Consider the following 18477-nt stretch of genomic DNA (forward strand, 5'->3'; position numbering starts at 1 on the left):
AGACATTCTGTGCTTTATACCTAGACTTAGTATCTGAGGTACTAATCAGAATAGCTTAATAGCTAAATGTTTATGAGTGGAATCATATGATTTATAGAATTGCTTTAAATAGTATGTGTGTGTCTGTATGTACTTGTGGAGCTGAAGGCTGGTGGTAAAGGCTGAATTTGTAATGAAACAAGATTGACCAATAAAATAATTGAAATTGCATGATAATCCTTTGGGAACAAAGGGTTGTCATACTAGTTTCTCTACTTTTGTGTACGTTTGAAATTTTATATTATAGTTTATTATGTATTTTTATAAACTTTTTAGCATAGACTAACACTCACAGTTCAGTCTTCTTTTGGAGACTTTGGAGTTTCAGTTACTTTGAAGTCATAAATCATGAAATGACGAGTCTAGTTTGAGTCTCTGGAATTTCAGATAGCTGTTAATAATAAGATAAAGCCTGAAGACAGGAGTCTCCTAGGCTTTGACAGCCTTTATAACTTCTCTAAAATGTTAGTAGTTAACTATAACTTCATTTCAGTTCAGTTTTAAAATTGAACTGAGTGATAAGTCGATTACATGGTTTTGTTTTCTCCTTAAATGAACTGAAGCAGGTAAAACTGTCCATTTAAATTGGTTTAATTAAGCTTTATTTGTTCTAGTGTTTTCTCATATGTTGCCATTTAACGTCTGATTTTGGGAATTCTGTGTGCCCAAGTAAAGTTTATTTGGAAGTTGTTAAGATTGATTGTATAACACTGTTATTTTGTAGATCATGACTATTTAACTTACCTTGTGAGAGGTAATAACAAAGCACCTGTTACATATAGAATACTGTGTGATAACATGATATATCCATTAAGAAATATTAGGTAGGGTTCTATGTACTAAGACAGAAAGGTGTTCCAATATCTTGTTACTTGGGCAAACAAACAGTTATAGAGCACTATGATCTCATTTGTGTAAACCGAAAAAAAAAAACCAAAGGAGAAGTGGGATACTATATGAATATGGTATGTGTGTTTATGTATATGCTGAGATTTTCTGAGAGTATACAGAACACAAGAATTGAAGGTAATAACTTTTGAACACAACAGTTTAACAATGAAATTGTGGGGTTATGGCTTAGGGAGACCTTTACTTTCTATATTTTCCTTCAGTTCTTAAGTTTCTAGTATAGAATTTTCATTTTTAACTAAAAATTAAAGATTATATATTATACAAAATTATTTTTTACTGTTTCTATGATTTTTCCAGGATATACTTTTATAATAGTGGAGCTATATTCTTCAAATAAATTAAAACTTTAACAAATCAGTAAAAAAAAAAAAAAAAGAGAAAATGGACAAAGGAGATGAACATCCATTTTGAAAGTTCATGTGTGCAATAAGTATATATAAGGCTATTCATGTACAACTGTAATTGAGAATATGTTAATTAAAAGAACAATGAGATGTAGTTTCAAACCCATTATATTGACAGCCACTTAAAAGTCTAATAATGCCAAATGTGGTTAAAAAATGTGGGGCCCAGGGGAGCTTTGTACACTGTGGTAGGTGTTATTTAATTAGGAAAAGAAAATTGCTATCATTGGTAAAGTTGAAATTTGCTTATATATGGAATTTCTACTCTTAAGTATATACCGTAGAGCAGCTATTGTACACATTTACAGATACTATTATTGTAATAACACAAACTGGAAAAAACGTACATTCCAGTGATTGGGGTTTACATCTGTTAGTTCTAGTATCCTCAAACAATGGAATACCATAACAGTTAAAAGGGAAATAGTCATTATTGAGTAAAAAAGTAATGAAGTAGCAAAATGGTAAAATTATAATATTCATGTAAATTTTCAAATACAAATTATTTCTCTTGTTTTGGACATACATGCATGTGTGGTAGTATATAGTTAGTATATAGTTACGTGGTAATATCTTTAAATTATTTATTACATTTGGGAAGGAAAGGAGGAGAATGGGTAGGAAGAAGGCTCACAACTTTAAAAATAAGGCCAGAAGGAAGTGGGCAAAATGTGAACATTTACATTATCTGGGTGGTAGTTTGGTCTGTGTTTGTTAGTTAAATTATTCTTTGCATCCTTGGTATTTTGAACCATATTAACAGTATTTTTTCGTATAAATCATTTTCCTAAGTGATTTATCCCAGGAGTTCAGTTTCTACTTTGAAACTTGAGTTGTGGAAAAGTCATTTAATATTGAATGTATTCCTTTTCCAGAGTAGAAGTAATGTAGCAGCTGTTTGTATATTTCCTACCTTCATGTAAAGTGTTCTGTAAAAATTTTTTCCCTTCCTTTTCAGACAGCATGTTTTCGTGAAGAAAGGGATGTGCTAGTGAATGGAGACAATAAGTGGATTACAACTTTGCACTATGCTTTCCAGGATGACAATAATTTAGTAAGAATCATTTTTATATGTTTTTGTATCCTAGTAATTTTTGATGGCAGAATCTCATGTTATTTTCTTTTTAAATATTATTTAAATGATTCTAAATAGGGAAAGCACTACATTTCGTGGGAGTATAAGTTAAATATATAATATAAACATTTTGTATTCTGGCTGATTCAGTTTCTTGCCATTGGAATACAAGCAAGTCAAAAGTCAGTTGAAACTGATTTAATTTCAATCATGTATATTTTATAAGAAGGTATTCAGAATTCTTCATTTTTATAATTTTCTCAGTGTATTCATAGTGATCTGTTCCTTTTTAGATTTTTACTTATTTGTCATAGAGGTCATGTACCACATTTATATTCACATTATGAACCATTTCACAAAAATTGGATGAGATCTTGAAAGAAAATAAAAATGTTAGAAACTCTACCAATTGAGAGTAAATAAGGATATAGAGGGAAATGAGCTGTTGAGATAGTGCACACTTCTAATTCCAGCTACTCAGGAGGCTGAATCAAAAGGACACAGTTCAAAGCCAACTTAGCAATACCCTGTTTCAAAAAGGACTGCGGTTGTAACTCAGTGGTAGAACACCTGCCTACCATTAGCAAGGCCCAAGGTGAAATCCTCACTGCTACCCTGAGAGGGAGAGGGAGAGTTTATTTAGCGTACATACACTGATAAAATCTGGGATGTAAAATCTACTAGGATATATTTTCACAAATATTTGTTTGAATGTGTGCTGTGTGTTGAGTACTGTTCTCTTGATTCTGGAGACATAGCAGTAACACAGATGAAGGCCCTGGCAGTGCTGTTATAGTCACATGAGAGGAACCAAAGGATAAGTTAAAAGGCAGGCAAATAATATTTCCATGTTTCAGATGATGAAAATATAACATTTATTTAAAGGCATTAAATAAACGATTCTTTTAAAATAAATATAAATTAGCTAAATTGAGAAAGAAAAAGAGGCAGAGAGGACTTAGCAAGCAAAAGCATAGAGATTGGAAACAGTTTGTTCCATTCATATTGATGGAAAATGGATTAAGCAGATGGAGGATGACGGAAGAGGAATGAGAAAGTCACATTGTCCTTTATATGTTTTGCTAAGTAAATAAGGCTTCCAAAACCATGTTTTAAGTTTGTATTTTTTTTGGTCATGGGACTCTAGTGTATGTTATTTTTAATGACATATCTAAAACTTAGACCGTAAAGCATATTGTACTGGAAATGCCTTTAACTGGTCTCTTCTCCCTTCTTTTGCTTTCTTTCAGTGTTACTCAGAGGTCCCTTGTGAAACAAAATTTGAAAACTCTTCTGGTAATACTGTAGGAGGAAGGGAGTTGGGTTGTCTTGAGGCATGAGAGGAAGGCATAGCATATAGGGCAAGAGAGTTATACGCTAACTATAAATCATTACAGTTATAGAGTATAAGTCATGCCAAGAAGTCGGATTTTATTCTGATTTCAAGGATAGTGAGATAGCTTTTCATTTTACACAGAACATGCAGGCAGCAGTTTTGTGTATATATTTCAGGGGAAAAACTAGAGGCAAGGAGACTAGAAGAATTATAATATTCAGGTGATAGATGATAAGGATTTGAGTAAACATGATAATGTCCAAGTAGAGATGAAGAAAAGGGCATGGGTTTAGGCACAGTTCAGGAATAAATAATTAGAACTTTTGTATTTTAATAAAATGCAAATAGATATTAATAAAGATATAAAAGTACTCTTCTGTGAAAAAAATAAATCAGAATTTCAAAACAAAGTTGCGAATATCAATGGTTAACATATTGTGTGTCATGATCTTAAAAGAATGACCAAAATGTTACTCATTTGTTTCATTTATAATACTAATTTCCTTTGTTCCTTGAAAAGGAAGTTTTGTTTTTTGTTTGTTTCTTCTTTGTAAGAGTGGGGGTTTTTTATTGTCTATGTCTTGTACTCTAAGTAACATTTGGCCATGGGAGAGGGTTCACAACTATCCCCTTTTGTCTAGGGTCTCCCTTATGGGATTTACCGGTTAGTTGGTGATGAACTGAAGAATGCTAGAAAGGAGAAAAATTAGTGTATGGGAATATGATCACTTCAATTTGGAGTATGTTAGGTTTGAATTGTCCTGTGATCCATTCAGTGGGTTTGATGTATAATTTTTGTGCTTTTAGAGAATAAATAGTACTACAGAGTTTTAAGCTTACTCTGTTCCATATCCTATTTGGGTAGTTTACAAGCTAAAAATCATCTTTACATTTTAAAATAGTTGAAAATCAAAAGAGTATTATTTTGTGATACATGAATATTAAATTTTAAACCTCAGTCTGCATAAAATTGTATTGGAACATAGCTACACTTACTGATTTATGTATATTTTTTGTAAACTACAGTGACAGTTATTACTTGGTAGCATTTGATCACTGTACATATTACTGTACTGTGACATTTTATTATTTTTATTAATAGTGGATGCTCATATTAAAGGAAAAAGAGTAGTCTTCAGATTTGCTTCAATTCATAGGAGGGTAGATTGTTTTAAAATGAAGTAAGTGGCAAAGCATTGTGTTTCTTATGCAACCGGACTGCAGCTGAACTGGTAGAATATAGTACTATACAGTATGTGTTTACATGGCCTGAATAGGCACTTATCACCACATTCTCAATCCACAGGAAAGAAGTGATCAGAAAAGTTAGAAAATTAGAAACAGAATTTCTTAGCGCAGTATAATTTCTTTTCTTTTTTCTTTTTTTTTGTCTTTTTCCTTTTTATCGGTACCGGGGATCGAACCCATGACTGCCTGCTTGCAAGGCAGACACTTATGCCGCTGAGCTAAATCCCCAGCCCCTAGCATAATTTCTTTTCAAAAGCAAAAAACATGAATGAGTCTGGGAAAATATACTCAAATAAATGTCAAAGACAGCCATTTGTCAAGAACAGTTGCTTGAAGAATTGAGAACTTCGGGAGCAACATTGGTTTAATCTTAAAAGTAGGAGAAAGGAAGTTTATGTTCCCTTTTCTTACATATGTACCTATATGATATTGATTTTGCCTCATGGCCTGTCAGGCCTCTGTAATATTTACTGTCTGGTCTTTTATGGTAAAAGTTGGCCATTCCAGGTAATAATGAATGTGAAGAGTGAACATGTGTAACTGAATAGTACTTGCGAAATGTGAAAACAAGTGTACCTGCAGAAGATGGAGATGAGGAACCCAAAAAATAACTAATAGAAATGGTCATAGAAAGAAAGAAGACCAAAATACTATATCATGGAAACTAAAGAAAGGATAAAGGGTTAGAAGGTGCTTTCCTAGCGTGCTTGAATGTAATTGCCAACAATGACAACAACACATATACAAATAACACACACAAGCAAAGGAAATGGGTAGTAGTGTTAAATATAGTATTGGATTAATTTAAAAAGAAGACCAAAAATATTTTGCTTTCCCACAAATCTTACACCAAACAGCTTCAGTGGAATATCTTTCATTCCTAGAACGATCTCTGTACTCTATAATTTGCCTGTAATACCTGGGCCATTTCTCTTCCCTTACTTCTGTTGAAGTCCAGCTAACATTTTAAAATTGTGCCTCAGTTTTCTATCTTGAAATAATCATTTCCAGAATTTCCATGTGTAATTAAACTGTCTTATCTCATTTTAGCTTGTCCTCCTCCTTTTCTTTTTTTGAGGTGATGGTGATATTGGGGCTTGAACAGAAGGCCTTTGCAATGAGCTACCTCCTCATTCCTTTAATGATTTGGTTTTGTTTTGAGATAGAGTCTCACTAAACCACTAAATTGCTCACATGAGACTTGAACTTGCCTCTCATGTTGCTAGGATAGCAGGTATGTGCCACTGTGCCTGGCTTTACAAAAGTAACTGTACTGCTGTTGCACAACTAAAACACATTGTAAACAATATTTCCAATTTTGTGCTAGAGCTGTAGAAAGAATTAAATGATCTTCGGCTAAGATAAAACTCAAGGCTTATCTAAGTCTGTAGTAATCATGAGAAAGGGGCTGTGGTTGCGGTTAGTGGTAGAACACTTGGCTAGCATGATGGAGACCCACAGTTCTATCCCCAGCACTGCCAAAAAAGCCCCACATTTACACACACACACACACGTATATGCTCACATATAAATAGTTGTGGGGTTAATCTGATTATAGGCCAGATCCTGGTAATTGAACAATATTTTTGCAGTCCTTCCTTTATATCCCATACGTGCTTATAGAATATTATAATGTTAGGGGCTGGGGATTTAGCTCAGCAGCATAAGCATCTGCCTTGTAAGCAGGCAGTTGTGAGTTCGATCCCTGGTACCGATAAAAAGGAAAAAGACCAAAAAAAAAGAATATTATAATATTTTTGCAGATTGCTGGTTGTGACCCATTAGTGGGTTTTAAAATCAAGTTAGTGGGTTACAAATGGTATTTAAGAAGTTAAATAGGTAAGAAAATGACAGTGTTCATAGCAATTACTAAGTAAATATTGTTTTGTGACACATACACAGTGTATTGAATCATTATGTAGATCAGATATATTATTGTGAATTATAATCTGACTTGTTTAAAAGCAACAGATTTTTGTATGTATTGGTAGCTCAGTTACTAAATTATGAAGTGTAAGGGATGATTGTACCAAGCAGATATAATCTGCATAAATGTATCAGCAAAATCCATGAGTAAATTAATTACATAGCAAGTATTTGCTGTGGAAAGCCATAGCATTTATAATCTTTAAATTTTCAGATAAATTAAGAGTTAACATCCCCCATTACAATGTAATCCATAATAGATAAAACACTGTAGATTTAAGCATCCCTTAAATCTACATTTTGTTATAAATATGGAAATAACTATAAAAACTTGTAGATCTAGAAATAGGGCCCAAGTGCCAAATTTCATATAGTACAGTTTTGCCAAAACTTTGAAGAGAAAGCCTGAACTGTGATTTATAATTGTCTTCTCTGATTTTAGTCTGATCTGCACTCTCTTTGCATTTGACATTGGGCTTACCATTTCTTTTTCAGAGATATTTTCCCCAAAGAAATAATCCATAGATAGACTATTATCAAATTATTTAATAATCTTATTTTAAGTTATAAATTAATATAATAGAATAAGTTATAATAAAAGTTACAGACTATTTGGAGGAGCACTAAAATACTCTGTTAGTCAAATCATGTGTAATCTACCCATTTTTCTTTAGTTTAGGGAACGCTTTGTCATTCATTAGTTTGAAGAGTCATGTTTTGTGTTACCTGGGAGGTTGGCGTAATAGGATCCTAAATTGGGTGCTATCCTGGGCAACTTAGTATAACAAGATTCTGTCCAAAATCAAAACAAAACAAAACAAACAAACAAAAAAACAGGCTAGGGATGTATAGCTCAGTAGAGTAGTGTCCCTGAGTTAAGTCTTCTAGTACCATGCCTTCCCCCCTACCCCCCAAAAATTAGAAGTCTTGATCATCACCATGGTTGTGTTTTGAACTCTTGAAAAATACGCCAGACATGGTAGCACATACCTATAATCTCAGCACATAGGAGGCTAAGGCAGGGATTTGGTGACTTCAAGTTCAGCCTCAGCAATTTAGTGATAAGGCTGTCTCAAAAAACAAACAACAGTCTTGTTGTAGACTAAGACTGTTGTAGACTTATCAACATGGATAAAGTTACTCTCCTTTGAGGTATTACGAATCAGTGAAATTTCTCTTTTCTTTATATTGTTGATGCATAGTTTTCTCTTTAGTTACTTTATGCTTGAGAAAAAATGAAATATTTAAAGCAAAACTTTTACTTTTAAGAATTATAAATTGTTCACAAAGTGAAAGATATTTGAATATTAAGTTGAAGATATGAACTGTGAGCTCTTTATCAGAATTCAGTATGTGGAAACAGAAATGATTACTTTTATGATAAGTAAGTACCAGGCAGGAATTGAAGATTGACTGTTAATCTCTTTGACAACAAGATGAGTTTCACTCTTGTTATCCCTAAGGCTTCCAAAAGTGTGTCTGTCCTATGAAATGTTTCTTGGCCACTTTTATTTGGTGTATGTTTTCAGGTGTTTTAGCATTGTTTCCTTGAATGTGGCTTATAAAAAAAGAACAAGCTTAGTTGCACGTGGTGTTGCTGTCCTGTAAGCCCAGGTACTTGGAAAATTGAAGCAGTAGGGTAATAAGTTCGAGGCTATTCTGCGCAATGAAGTGAAATCCTGTCTCAAACTTTAGAAAGGAGGGAGGAAGGAAAGAGAAAAAGAGATGAAGGGAGAGAAGTAAGGAGGCTGGGAGAAAGGAAGGAAAAAAGAAAAAAGGAGATTAGAAAAGAGAAAAAACAAAAAGAGGATTACGGGTGTAGTTTAGTGGTAGAGCTCCCCTGAGTTCACTCCCCAGTAGCACCACGCCCCCCAAAATTTTTTTAAAGAGATTTTAGATATTTGGAATTTGCAAATTTTTGTATATATGTTTGCTAAAGACTCACATTTTTATTTTTGCATTTTTTTAATATTGGGAATCAAAAACTTGTGACCTTGCACTTGCTAGTCAGGCGCTGCTACTGAGCTGTATCCCCAGTCCTAAGGACTAACTTTAAATACTCAGTTTCTTATTTGTTATTATTGCTCTTCACACATAGTCCTTGTATCCCGAAACATAGTCCTTGAATACACTCTCTTATTTGAGTAGAAAAGGGTAGTCTAAAGATTCATAACCCTGAATTCTGGTTCTTCCTTTCTCTAATGTTTGGCAAATCGTTTGATTCTTCTGCCTGTATCTCTCTAGCTAAAGAGCAAAAATAATGTTAAGATCCCAACTTTCAGCATAAGGACATTAGATATTGAATATCACAGCACTTGCATTCCAGTTCCCCCTTAATGTAGAAAATGCGAGCCAACTACTAAGACATTTCTTTTTCTTTTTGGTACCAGGGATTGATCTCCCAACCTCAGGCTTGCCAAGCAGGTGCTTAAGCTGCTAAGCTAAATCCCCGGCCCTAAGACATTTCTTACCCACACATAAACTTTCTTAAAGTTCTATTCTCATTCTTTCTCTTTCTGTAAATCCATCCATATATGAATTTGTTTTTTCACATGTAGTTGAGTTGTGTCTTTCTGTTTAAGGTTATTGATTCCATCACCTTCTACTTTTTGTAGAACTTTAGTCCATTGATTAACATCAGTTTGACTAGATCTTTCTCCTTCTGCCATGTAGAGATATACATAAAGAGTTCAAAACCTTTAACCTTCATTTTTCAGTTTCATTCTTCTGAGGTAACTATTAAGTTTGCTTCAAACTATTAAGTTTGTCCTTTGTTTTTTTATATTTTATGTAATTGTGTATCTATGTACATACGTATTTTTATATAAAAATGAAGTGATAAAGTAAATATTACTATGCAGTTTATGTTCTGTTTTTGTTTTGTAAATATTTCACATATATATATGTATTCTTTTGGCAACTATATCATATTTCATAGAATGGAGATGCCATAATTAATTTAAGTTTTTTTTTCTGATTTTTTTTTTTTTTTTTTTGGTCTTTTTCCTTTTTATCGGTACCAGGGATCGAACCCACGACTGCCTGCTTGCAAGGCAGGCGTTTATGCCACTGAGCTAAATCCCCAGCCCCTTTTTTCTGATTTTTTTTTTGCGGTTATCCTCCACAGTTCTGTGCAATAAATAAACTTACCCATATTTCTTGAGTATTGGAGTGCTTTGTTTTTCCTTGAGACAGGATCTCACTGTCTGGGGCTGGTCTCACACTCACTTTGTAGTGCATGCTGGCCTCAAATTTATGGTCCTCTTGCCTTGGCCTTGCAAATGCTGGGATTACAGACATACACTACTGTGCCCAGCTTGGAGCTTTTGTTTTAATTGACTGCATTCCCAAAAGTGACAGTGTTAGAGCAAAGGGCAGTCAAATTTGAGTGGTACTTATGAAAGGTTGTGATCTGTTATCCTATAAAACCAGTGTTGTTTACTTTCCTCCAAGCTGTGTGTTTGCTGAACTGATTTGTGAAATACAGTATCTCAGTTGCTGCTTTAGTTTTAATATCCTAGGCCACTGTTAATGCTTAATTGGATAATTGTGTTTCCTGGTTTTCCTGGTATGTACATTACCTGTTAATATCCTCAGCCTGGTTTTACTAGTTTGTCCTCTTGTTAACAATTGATAGGAGGAGCTCTATTTTAGGATTATTATCTCTTTTACATATTTTGGGGGTATTATATGTTAGAGTATGTGGTTTTTAAAAACTTCACAAAGATACCTTTGGCCAGATTGGTTGACCTTTTAAAACTAGTTTTTGAGTAGGAATCTGTCCTATCAGCTGTTAAATTTTTCTATGAAATTATCCAATCAGGGCAATATGATTTTGATATAGAAATAGGCAACCATAGCAGAACAGTGCACCCAAGTATAGATGTATTTGGGATCTTACAGTGTGCTGAGTTGCTATCTCAATTGAATTGGAGTAAACAATAGGTTATTTAATTATTTTAGTTAATAGGCACTCTGTACCTAAGAAAACACACCTTTACATCTTGATCAACAGCAAATTTCAGACAAATGCATGTGAGTTAGAGGTTGGATTCTTTTCTTTTAAAAGCCAGTAACAACCTCCATGTTTATTTTTGTCAGAGCATTTCTGGTATATCAAAATTGCCTACTTCTGTATTTTCTCTTTTGTTAGATTATAAATACCCAGAGGCAGGAAGCATATCTTATTAATAGTGGTGTTCCCATTAAATAAGTGTGACATTACTACCCAGTACTGTAGGTACTGTACATACTTAATACCCATTACATTTGTGAGTGAACTTACTTGTTCCTCTATTGTTTTGTATTCTATTTTCTATTGTCAAGGAAATTATTAACATTATAAAAGGTGTTATGGATAGGCTTCTCACTTTGCCCTTATGCTTGTAGCAATAAATAGTCCTGAGAGGATAGGAGTATGTGTTAGGATTATTGTATATTGGGTAGGAATAGAGATGGATGGAATCCATAGAGATTTAGTAGACAGCAAGACCTTGATAATTGGATTGAAGGGTGAAAATCAAGGAGAAAACATGAAAGAATGACTTCCAGATCTTGTTTATAGTCACAGAGGTATTTTAGGATGGGAAAGGAATATTATTTATATGTAATGTTATTTTTTCTCTGTCCCTCTTGATACATCTTGTGTCTCTGACACCACAAATTTCATTTTCTTGAGAATTTTGTTTTCTTCTTTCCCTAACTTACTGAATTCTGTCTTTAATAACAAGTAATTTATTTCTTAGTGGGAGTGAGTTGGCAAAACTGGAACCCAGTTCAATAGGCAAGAAAAGCCAAAATGCTTTTATAGTCATTTTTAGTTCTATTTCAGGGAAGTTTACTATGGAAGAGTTTCACTAATGTACACTGAAAATTTAGAAGGAGTAAAATCCACGAGGTTTAGAGTTTATTAAGAGAAAACATAAAGTAATATGTTAGTGAAGGTAGAAGGTACAATGATTCAAGAAGCTTACATTTTGAATGGTAACCATGGGTAGCAAAACATTGAGATAATTATTTTTTAGTGATGAACAGCATCTCTCAATCTCCTAACATTCTGGTATGGCCAAAAATATAGTACCCTTTGTGTCAGTGATTTACTTGAGAAACAGATGTAGCACAAAATACACAAACGTATAAAAAATTACTGTACTGGTTTACGATGATCAGCCACAGAATTGGATGAAGAAGTGTGCAAAGGGTGTCTGCACATTGGAGGCTGAAGGTTTCATTTAAGGTCTGGAATTCACTGCAGGGTCCTGTGCAAGTCCGTATCAAGAGACCAGTGGGTCTGAGACACAAGGCTTAAGAGTCTAAGGCAGAAGCTGAAGTCCACACTAGGAGCCAGGAGATGACGTCCAGGCTAATGACAAATATTGCAGTGCCTCCAAAGAACAGAAGCCAGTCTTTCCTTCCTTATTTTCCTTTTAGTCCACCCAGGTGAAGAGCCACCTAGCGTGGATCTTCTATATCCTAGGGTGCAGACACTGCCTTAAGGCAGGTCTTCTACACCGTAGGGTACAGAATCGCAGAGCCAATGTAAGCTTCTCAACTCCTCAAGCTGACACAATCAATCAACCATTATAACTTTCAGAACAAAAAAAAAAGCCTTTGATGTAGAGATCTTTATGTTTATTCCTTGGATGTTTTCCCTCTTTCTTAAAAAAATATATTGTGATTGGCACTCAGTAAATGTTTATTAAAGAGATGAGTTATGTTTTATGACCCTGCACATAAATATTACATTCCATTTTAATAGTAAGCTTTGTTTTTTTTTTAATTTTTACTTTAAAAAGTTTCTTGCTTGCTACTGTTTTCATAGTATTTTAAAGAGGTATAGATTTGTTTACATCCATTTCCATTTCCTGTAACATTTTTGTTAACATAATTTTGTTACATTTCATTAGGTACTCTAATCATAGAATGGAGTTTGTTAGACATTAGGACTAGTAAATATTGTATGTATATTATTAACCAAAATTTTATATACAAGTTTTTATAATTGTCAAGGCTTTAAATATATCAAATAGGTTTTTGCTTTAACATCCATTTTTATCTTTATAATTTTCTGGTACACTAATAAAAAGAATTTAATTTTCTAATGACTCAAATCATGATATCAGCTCTGTCATATCCTTGAAATATTTTCATTCTGCAGTAAAATCACTGTAACATTGAGACTATAAAAAAGACATTACAATTGATGTTTAAATATCTTCTATTTTTTAGCCTTCATGAGAAGTGCTGCATTTGCATGCACACATATGTATTAACACGTTTAGAAAGCAGTGGAAAACAGAACAAAAAACTTAACATTGTAATCCAACAAACTACGTAGTGTGTGGTTTGGTGTATACTTACTTTCTTTTTTGATGTGTACATACACATGCTTACATGTGCCTGTGCAGCACATACACACATCCATAAAAGTCCGTATCAATGTTGGTTTCTGTTTACATATACCTGAGAAAAATCTATTTTCTTATTTGTACTCTGTCAGAAATAGGAAGAAAAACATATGGTGGCTTATATAATAGTGGCTCCAAAAGTGGATCCATACTGTTGCTAGTTTCAGGAACCTTAATGATCCAAGGTGAAATAGAAAAATGCAGTAATGATGCAGTTAAATTTATCAACGTAATGATTATCTTAAAATTATGAGTGTGTTTTCTCTTTTATATTTTGGAGAATTAAAATGTTCAGTGTTTTGTGAAATGTTGGCAAACTGTTGGTAAAGATGATGATATTACTTTGTAAAATACAGGCACAAAAAGATGAAATCTAATATTGTCTTCTTCAATTTTAAAAATTTACTACTGTATGAAATTTTAAGTCTTACAATGACTACTGATGATCATCTTATACACTTATTGGGATATATTAAAATATACTTTTTTACCCTTATTACTTATTGAGTACATTATTTGTTCATTCACAGTACCTGGTTATGGATTATTATGTTGGTGGGGATTTGCTTACTCTGCTCAGCAAGTTTGAAGACAGATTGCCTGAAGATATGGCTCGGTTTTACTTGGCTGAGATGGTGATAGCAATTGACTCAGTTCATCAGCTACATTATGTACACAGGTATGTCAGTCCTTCATTGCATCTAGCTGTGAATTGCTATGTAATATCTAGAAATGGAGGTCTGTTTCTACCAGATTTATCACTTACAGTGTTAGGCACATTTCTCATCAGTCAATTGTGATGATGTGCTTTGCTGTTGTCATTAGTTGTCTGTTACCAAACTGATGGGCCTGCTTCTTCTATACATGTACATGTATAGTATCTAAAAATTCCTGCATGCTGTCAGTATTCTATATTGCACTTCTGAAAAGCACTCTTACTTAAATTTACAGAGGATTTTCTTTTCAAAAGTAGTATGCTTTGGTCAGTTTCTTTAGGGTTGTCTGTTGAGCCTGTCCACCTGGCACCCCAGCTGGAGAGTGGACCCAGGGACTGTCTACCAGTGAGCTACATTCCCAGCCAGCCCTTTTTATTTTTAGGCCAAATCTGGCCTAGAAATCTCATTTCTCTTATTCAGTCTCCCAAGTAGCTGAAATTACTTCACACCTAGTTTAAAACACATTGGATGGTTTAAAGGGTTAGAAGGAAAGCATCTTCCTTGGTGAATTCATTCAAAAGAGGAAAATTCTGAGCGTTATGCAAAGTATGAGAAAGATGCTAAAAGGTATATCAAGAGTTACTGTTGTGTTAGAAAGAAACTTCACCATTTTATAAGACTGACTTTCAAATGTTAGCATTCATCAGAATCATATGGAGTGCATGTTAAAACCAAGACTGTGGGTCAGCTGTAGAATTTCTGATTTCGTAGGCTGGGTGGCGCTGATGATTTGTGTCTTGATGTAGTTGTATGTGGTAATGGTGATGCTGGTCTAGTGAGCACACTTTGGGGACCATGATCTGAGACAGCAGTGATTGTCTTAAATTCTCTTAGAAGAATATGAGGGTAGAGATGGAAAAGAAATATACTGTACATGTACCAACTCCCCATGATAAATTGTAATCATTATGTACTGCAACTGTGTACTAATGAAAGAATGTGAAGGTGGAAAGGGGAGAAAATTTTTCTTTTAGTGTTTATTTTTTAAAATTGTGACTTTTAAGATACTGATTGATTTTATTAGTAATAATGTGCTTAGACTTTAAAGGAAGAATATTTCAATTAAAAAACTACATTTGAGCTATAGGTTTGAGCTCTATGGCCAAGCACACCACTCATGATTAAAGCCCTGGTTTCAGTCCCCTGGACTAAAAACCAAAAAACTGTACCAGATCTCATTTTGTCTCTTTCCTGTCCAGACACATTTCTCTGTTGGTGTCTGGGAATTACAAATTTTATTGAAAATGAAGACATGAAAATTCTCTGGGAATTATAAAGTACGTGAAGTTTTTAAAATAATGCTGTGATCTCAAGAGTAAATTATTACGTGAGAAACTATAGAGCTTTCTTGATGCTCAAATATAACCTCAGTTTTCTAGGTGAAGACTTGTCATTTATAAATACAAAGATATCATTAGATTGGAACATTTAAAGATGTTACTTACTAAACATAGAGTCTTAGTCTCCTGGAATTTGGAAAAACTATACATTTTAGATCTAGAATCCTGACAAGGAGTGATCATTTCTGAAAATTATCCTGTAGATTGGGGATTCTATGAGGTATTTGTGATTCCTTTCATGCTTATGACAAATTGGTAACTAACCTCAGCACGTTTCCTCTTGGCTGTATCTGTACTCCTGTAATTCTTCTCAGAATGGCATGCTAAGTAACAGCTGTTTTTCTTATATTGTCAAGTGTGTTGAAAACCGTTCCAACTCTAAGCTCTGTTTATATACTTGTAATTTAAAAGTTACTTAATTGGTAAAAATAATCCTGTTTATTATTGGGTGATTCTAACATTACAGAGTAACATTATAACTAACATTATATTCTAACAATGTAAAGCAAAGATATTAACTTATCTTTGCTTAGTGACTATACTTTCTGAAGTTGTCCTTTCTTTAGGTTAAAAACCTAAACATTTAGTTTCTGTTATCAGAATGTGCGTACCTATTTTCCCATTATTTCACACTCTGTGCCCTCCTACACCTTTCCCTCCCTTCTCCCTTCCTTTGTCCTTCAGTGTGTGTTCCCTATGTTAATGTACATTTAGTTTTTTAAAAAAATATTAATACCATTTTCAGAACAGATTAGTTTTCAGGAAATGCTTTTCTGAGGAAATGTTTGAATCCTATTTTATAAATAGCATTGTGCTAAACCATGTGGAATCTTAAGTAGGTATAAGGTACTCCTGATTTTACTTGATTTTTTTCCCCCTCCTTCTCCTCCCTTCTTGCTTCTCTTTCTCCCTCTCGCTCTCCTCTCCCTCTCTCTTCCTCTCTCTCTCCTTCCCTCCCTCTCTCTCTTTTGAGACAGGATCTCACTATGTAGTCTTTGATGCTCTTGAACTTGCTATATTTTCCAGGCCTTGAAATTACAATCTTTCTACCTCAACCTCCTGGTATTACAGATGTGGGCCATCATGCCCAGCTAGTCCTGACGTTGAAGAAGTTTCTGGTCTGTTTAGAGACACAAAACATAGAAATAAAAATTAAAATAATCATTTAGGGCAAAAGTGTAAGAGGTGGAATGAGTGCAGACTGAATTGCTAAATCAGTCATAAATTATTTCAAAATTCTTAATTCCTTCCTTGTATCATTACTGTCTTTCATTTCATGGGTACCTAAGAATTTATGTTTAGATACACTGTTGCTATTATTATTATTTTGAACAAAGTGTTACATTAGGCCAATTTTTAATTAAGAAAAAGACTGAGCATAGTGGCTCATGGCTGTAATGTCAGGGAGGCTGAGGCAGGAGGATCTCAAGCTGCAGTCCAGAGTGAACAACTTAGCCACTTAGTAAAATTTGTGTCCAGAACAGAAGGCAGAATGGGGGGTGGTGTGAGGTAGCTTAGCTCTGAAGCCCTGAGTTCAGTCTTCCCAGTACTGTGTCTGCACCTCATAAGAAAAATAAAATTTCTCTTTCTTTTTCACCCTCCTTTGTTCTGCTTTTCTTTATGTCAACCTGAGCATTTGACCTATATAATTTTCCCTTCTTTGAAGACCTTTTTTGGTAAACAACAAATTTCTACGGTAATGAATATCCCTAGTTTTTGTTTCCTGAGGAAGTCTTTTGAAGAATAACTTTGCAGGATCCAAAATTCTAGGTTGATTAAAAAAACCTTATGTTCCACTCTACTTTTTTATTTGCTTGGTTCTAAGTAGTAGTCACTTGTGATTTTTTATTCTTCTACAGGAACCCTTCCTTTTACTCCCAGCTTCTTTCAGGGTTTTTTCTTTTGTCTGAATTCTCTGTTTTTGGAAAAATTATACACCTAGATGTAGGTTCTTTTTTTTGTTTTTCTTCTTTTTGCATTTACCTTATTTGATAGTTTCTGACCTGTATTGTGGATTGTGACTCACATTAATTTTGGGAAATTCTCGTTTATAATGGTTTTAAGTATTTCTTCTGGTTCTTTCTGTCTTTTCTTTGTGGTATTTCATTACATGAATAGTGTACGTTTTTATAATTGTGCCACAGTTCTTGAATATTCTGTTCTGTCATTTGTTTGCAAGTATTCTCTTTGCTTCTCTTTGGAAGTTTCTCTTTTCATGTTTTTAAGCTCAGAAATTCTTTCCTCAGTGGTGTCTACATCTCCTAATGAGTTCATCAAAGGTATCTTTCATTTCTGTTTGAACTTTTTAATCTCTAGTATTTCTTGTTCTCAATTTCCATCTTTCTGCTTACATTGTCTATCCGTTCTCTCATGTTGTTTGCTTTTTTTGTTACAGTCTTTTAATGTAATGCTACTTTTTAAAATTCCTAATCTATACTTTTACCATTTCTGCCATGTCTGACTCTGGTTTTGAAGTCTTTTCATTTCTTTCCCTTTTAGTATGCCTCATAATTTTTTTTAATTGAAAGGTGGATATGATATGCTGGGTAAAAGGAATTGCAGTATATTGTCTTTTGGTGTGGTGCTGGTGGGGTGTGTGTGTGCGTGTGTGTGCGTGTGTGCGTGTGTGTGTGTGTGTGTGTGTGTGTGTGTGTGTGCGCGCGCGCGCGTGCGCGCACGCGCTGGGGGATGGGAAAAGAATGCTTTATAGTCCTGTGGTTAAATCTCTAGTCTTTTAGCAAGGATGTGCCGCCTGGATGCGAACACCAGTTTCTGAGTATTCTTTCCATCCCACTCATCCCCACTTAACTTGGGACAGAGTAGCCAGAATTGGCTGAAGTTGGCTATTTCCCTTTTTCCATGTAGTTATGGTTTGATAAAAGCCCATCACATTAGGCTCTGGTGAAATAGTTTCTCCTGGGACATGCCTTCATGAAAAGAGAGTGCTTTGGCACAGTTTAGAATAGCTCCCTTCTAAAGGATTAGAACGTTTTTCTCTGATACTTATGTGGGGATTCTGTTGAGCTCATGGCAGTAAGACTGACACCTGTGAAGTTTCCTTATAATTGGGCCTC

At 34.2% G+C, this 18477-nt stretch overlaps 1 protein-coding gene across 21 annotated transcripts in view; it reads left to right on the forward strand.

The window, feature by feature from the left end:
* The window catches only part of Cdc42bpa (CDC42 binding protein kinase alpha), a 266063-nt gene that overhangs the window by 90757 nt on the left and 156829 nt on the right, over nt 1-18477 (forward strand). For all 21 annotated transcript variants that reach the window (XM_063236777.1, XM_063236786.1, XM_063236787.1 and 18 more), the window contains exons 4-5: nt 2314-2409; nt 13878-14026. In XM_063236777.1, the coding sequence (XP_063092847.1) occupies nt 2314-2409; nt 13878-14026 (245 nt within the window). The remainder of the gene's footprint in view (nt 1-2313; nt 2410-13877; nt 14027-18477) is intronic.

Source organism: Cavia porcellus, unplaced genomic scaffold, assembly GCF_034190915.1.
Source record: "Cavia porcellus strain 051 isolate PalLab524CR breed Dunkin Hartley unplaced genomic scaffold, mCavPor4.1 scaffold_26, whole genome shotgun sequence".
Lineage (NCBI taxonomy): Eukaryota > Metazoa > Chordata > Mammalia > Rodentia > Caviidae > Cavia > Cavia porcellus.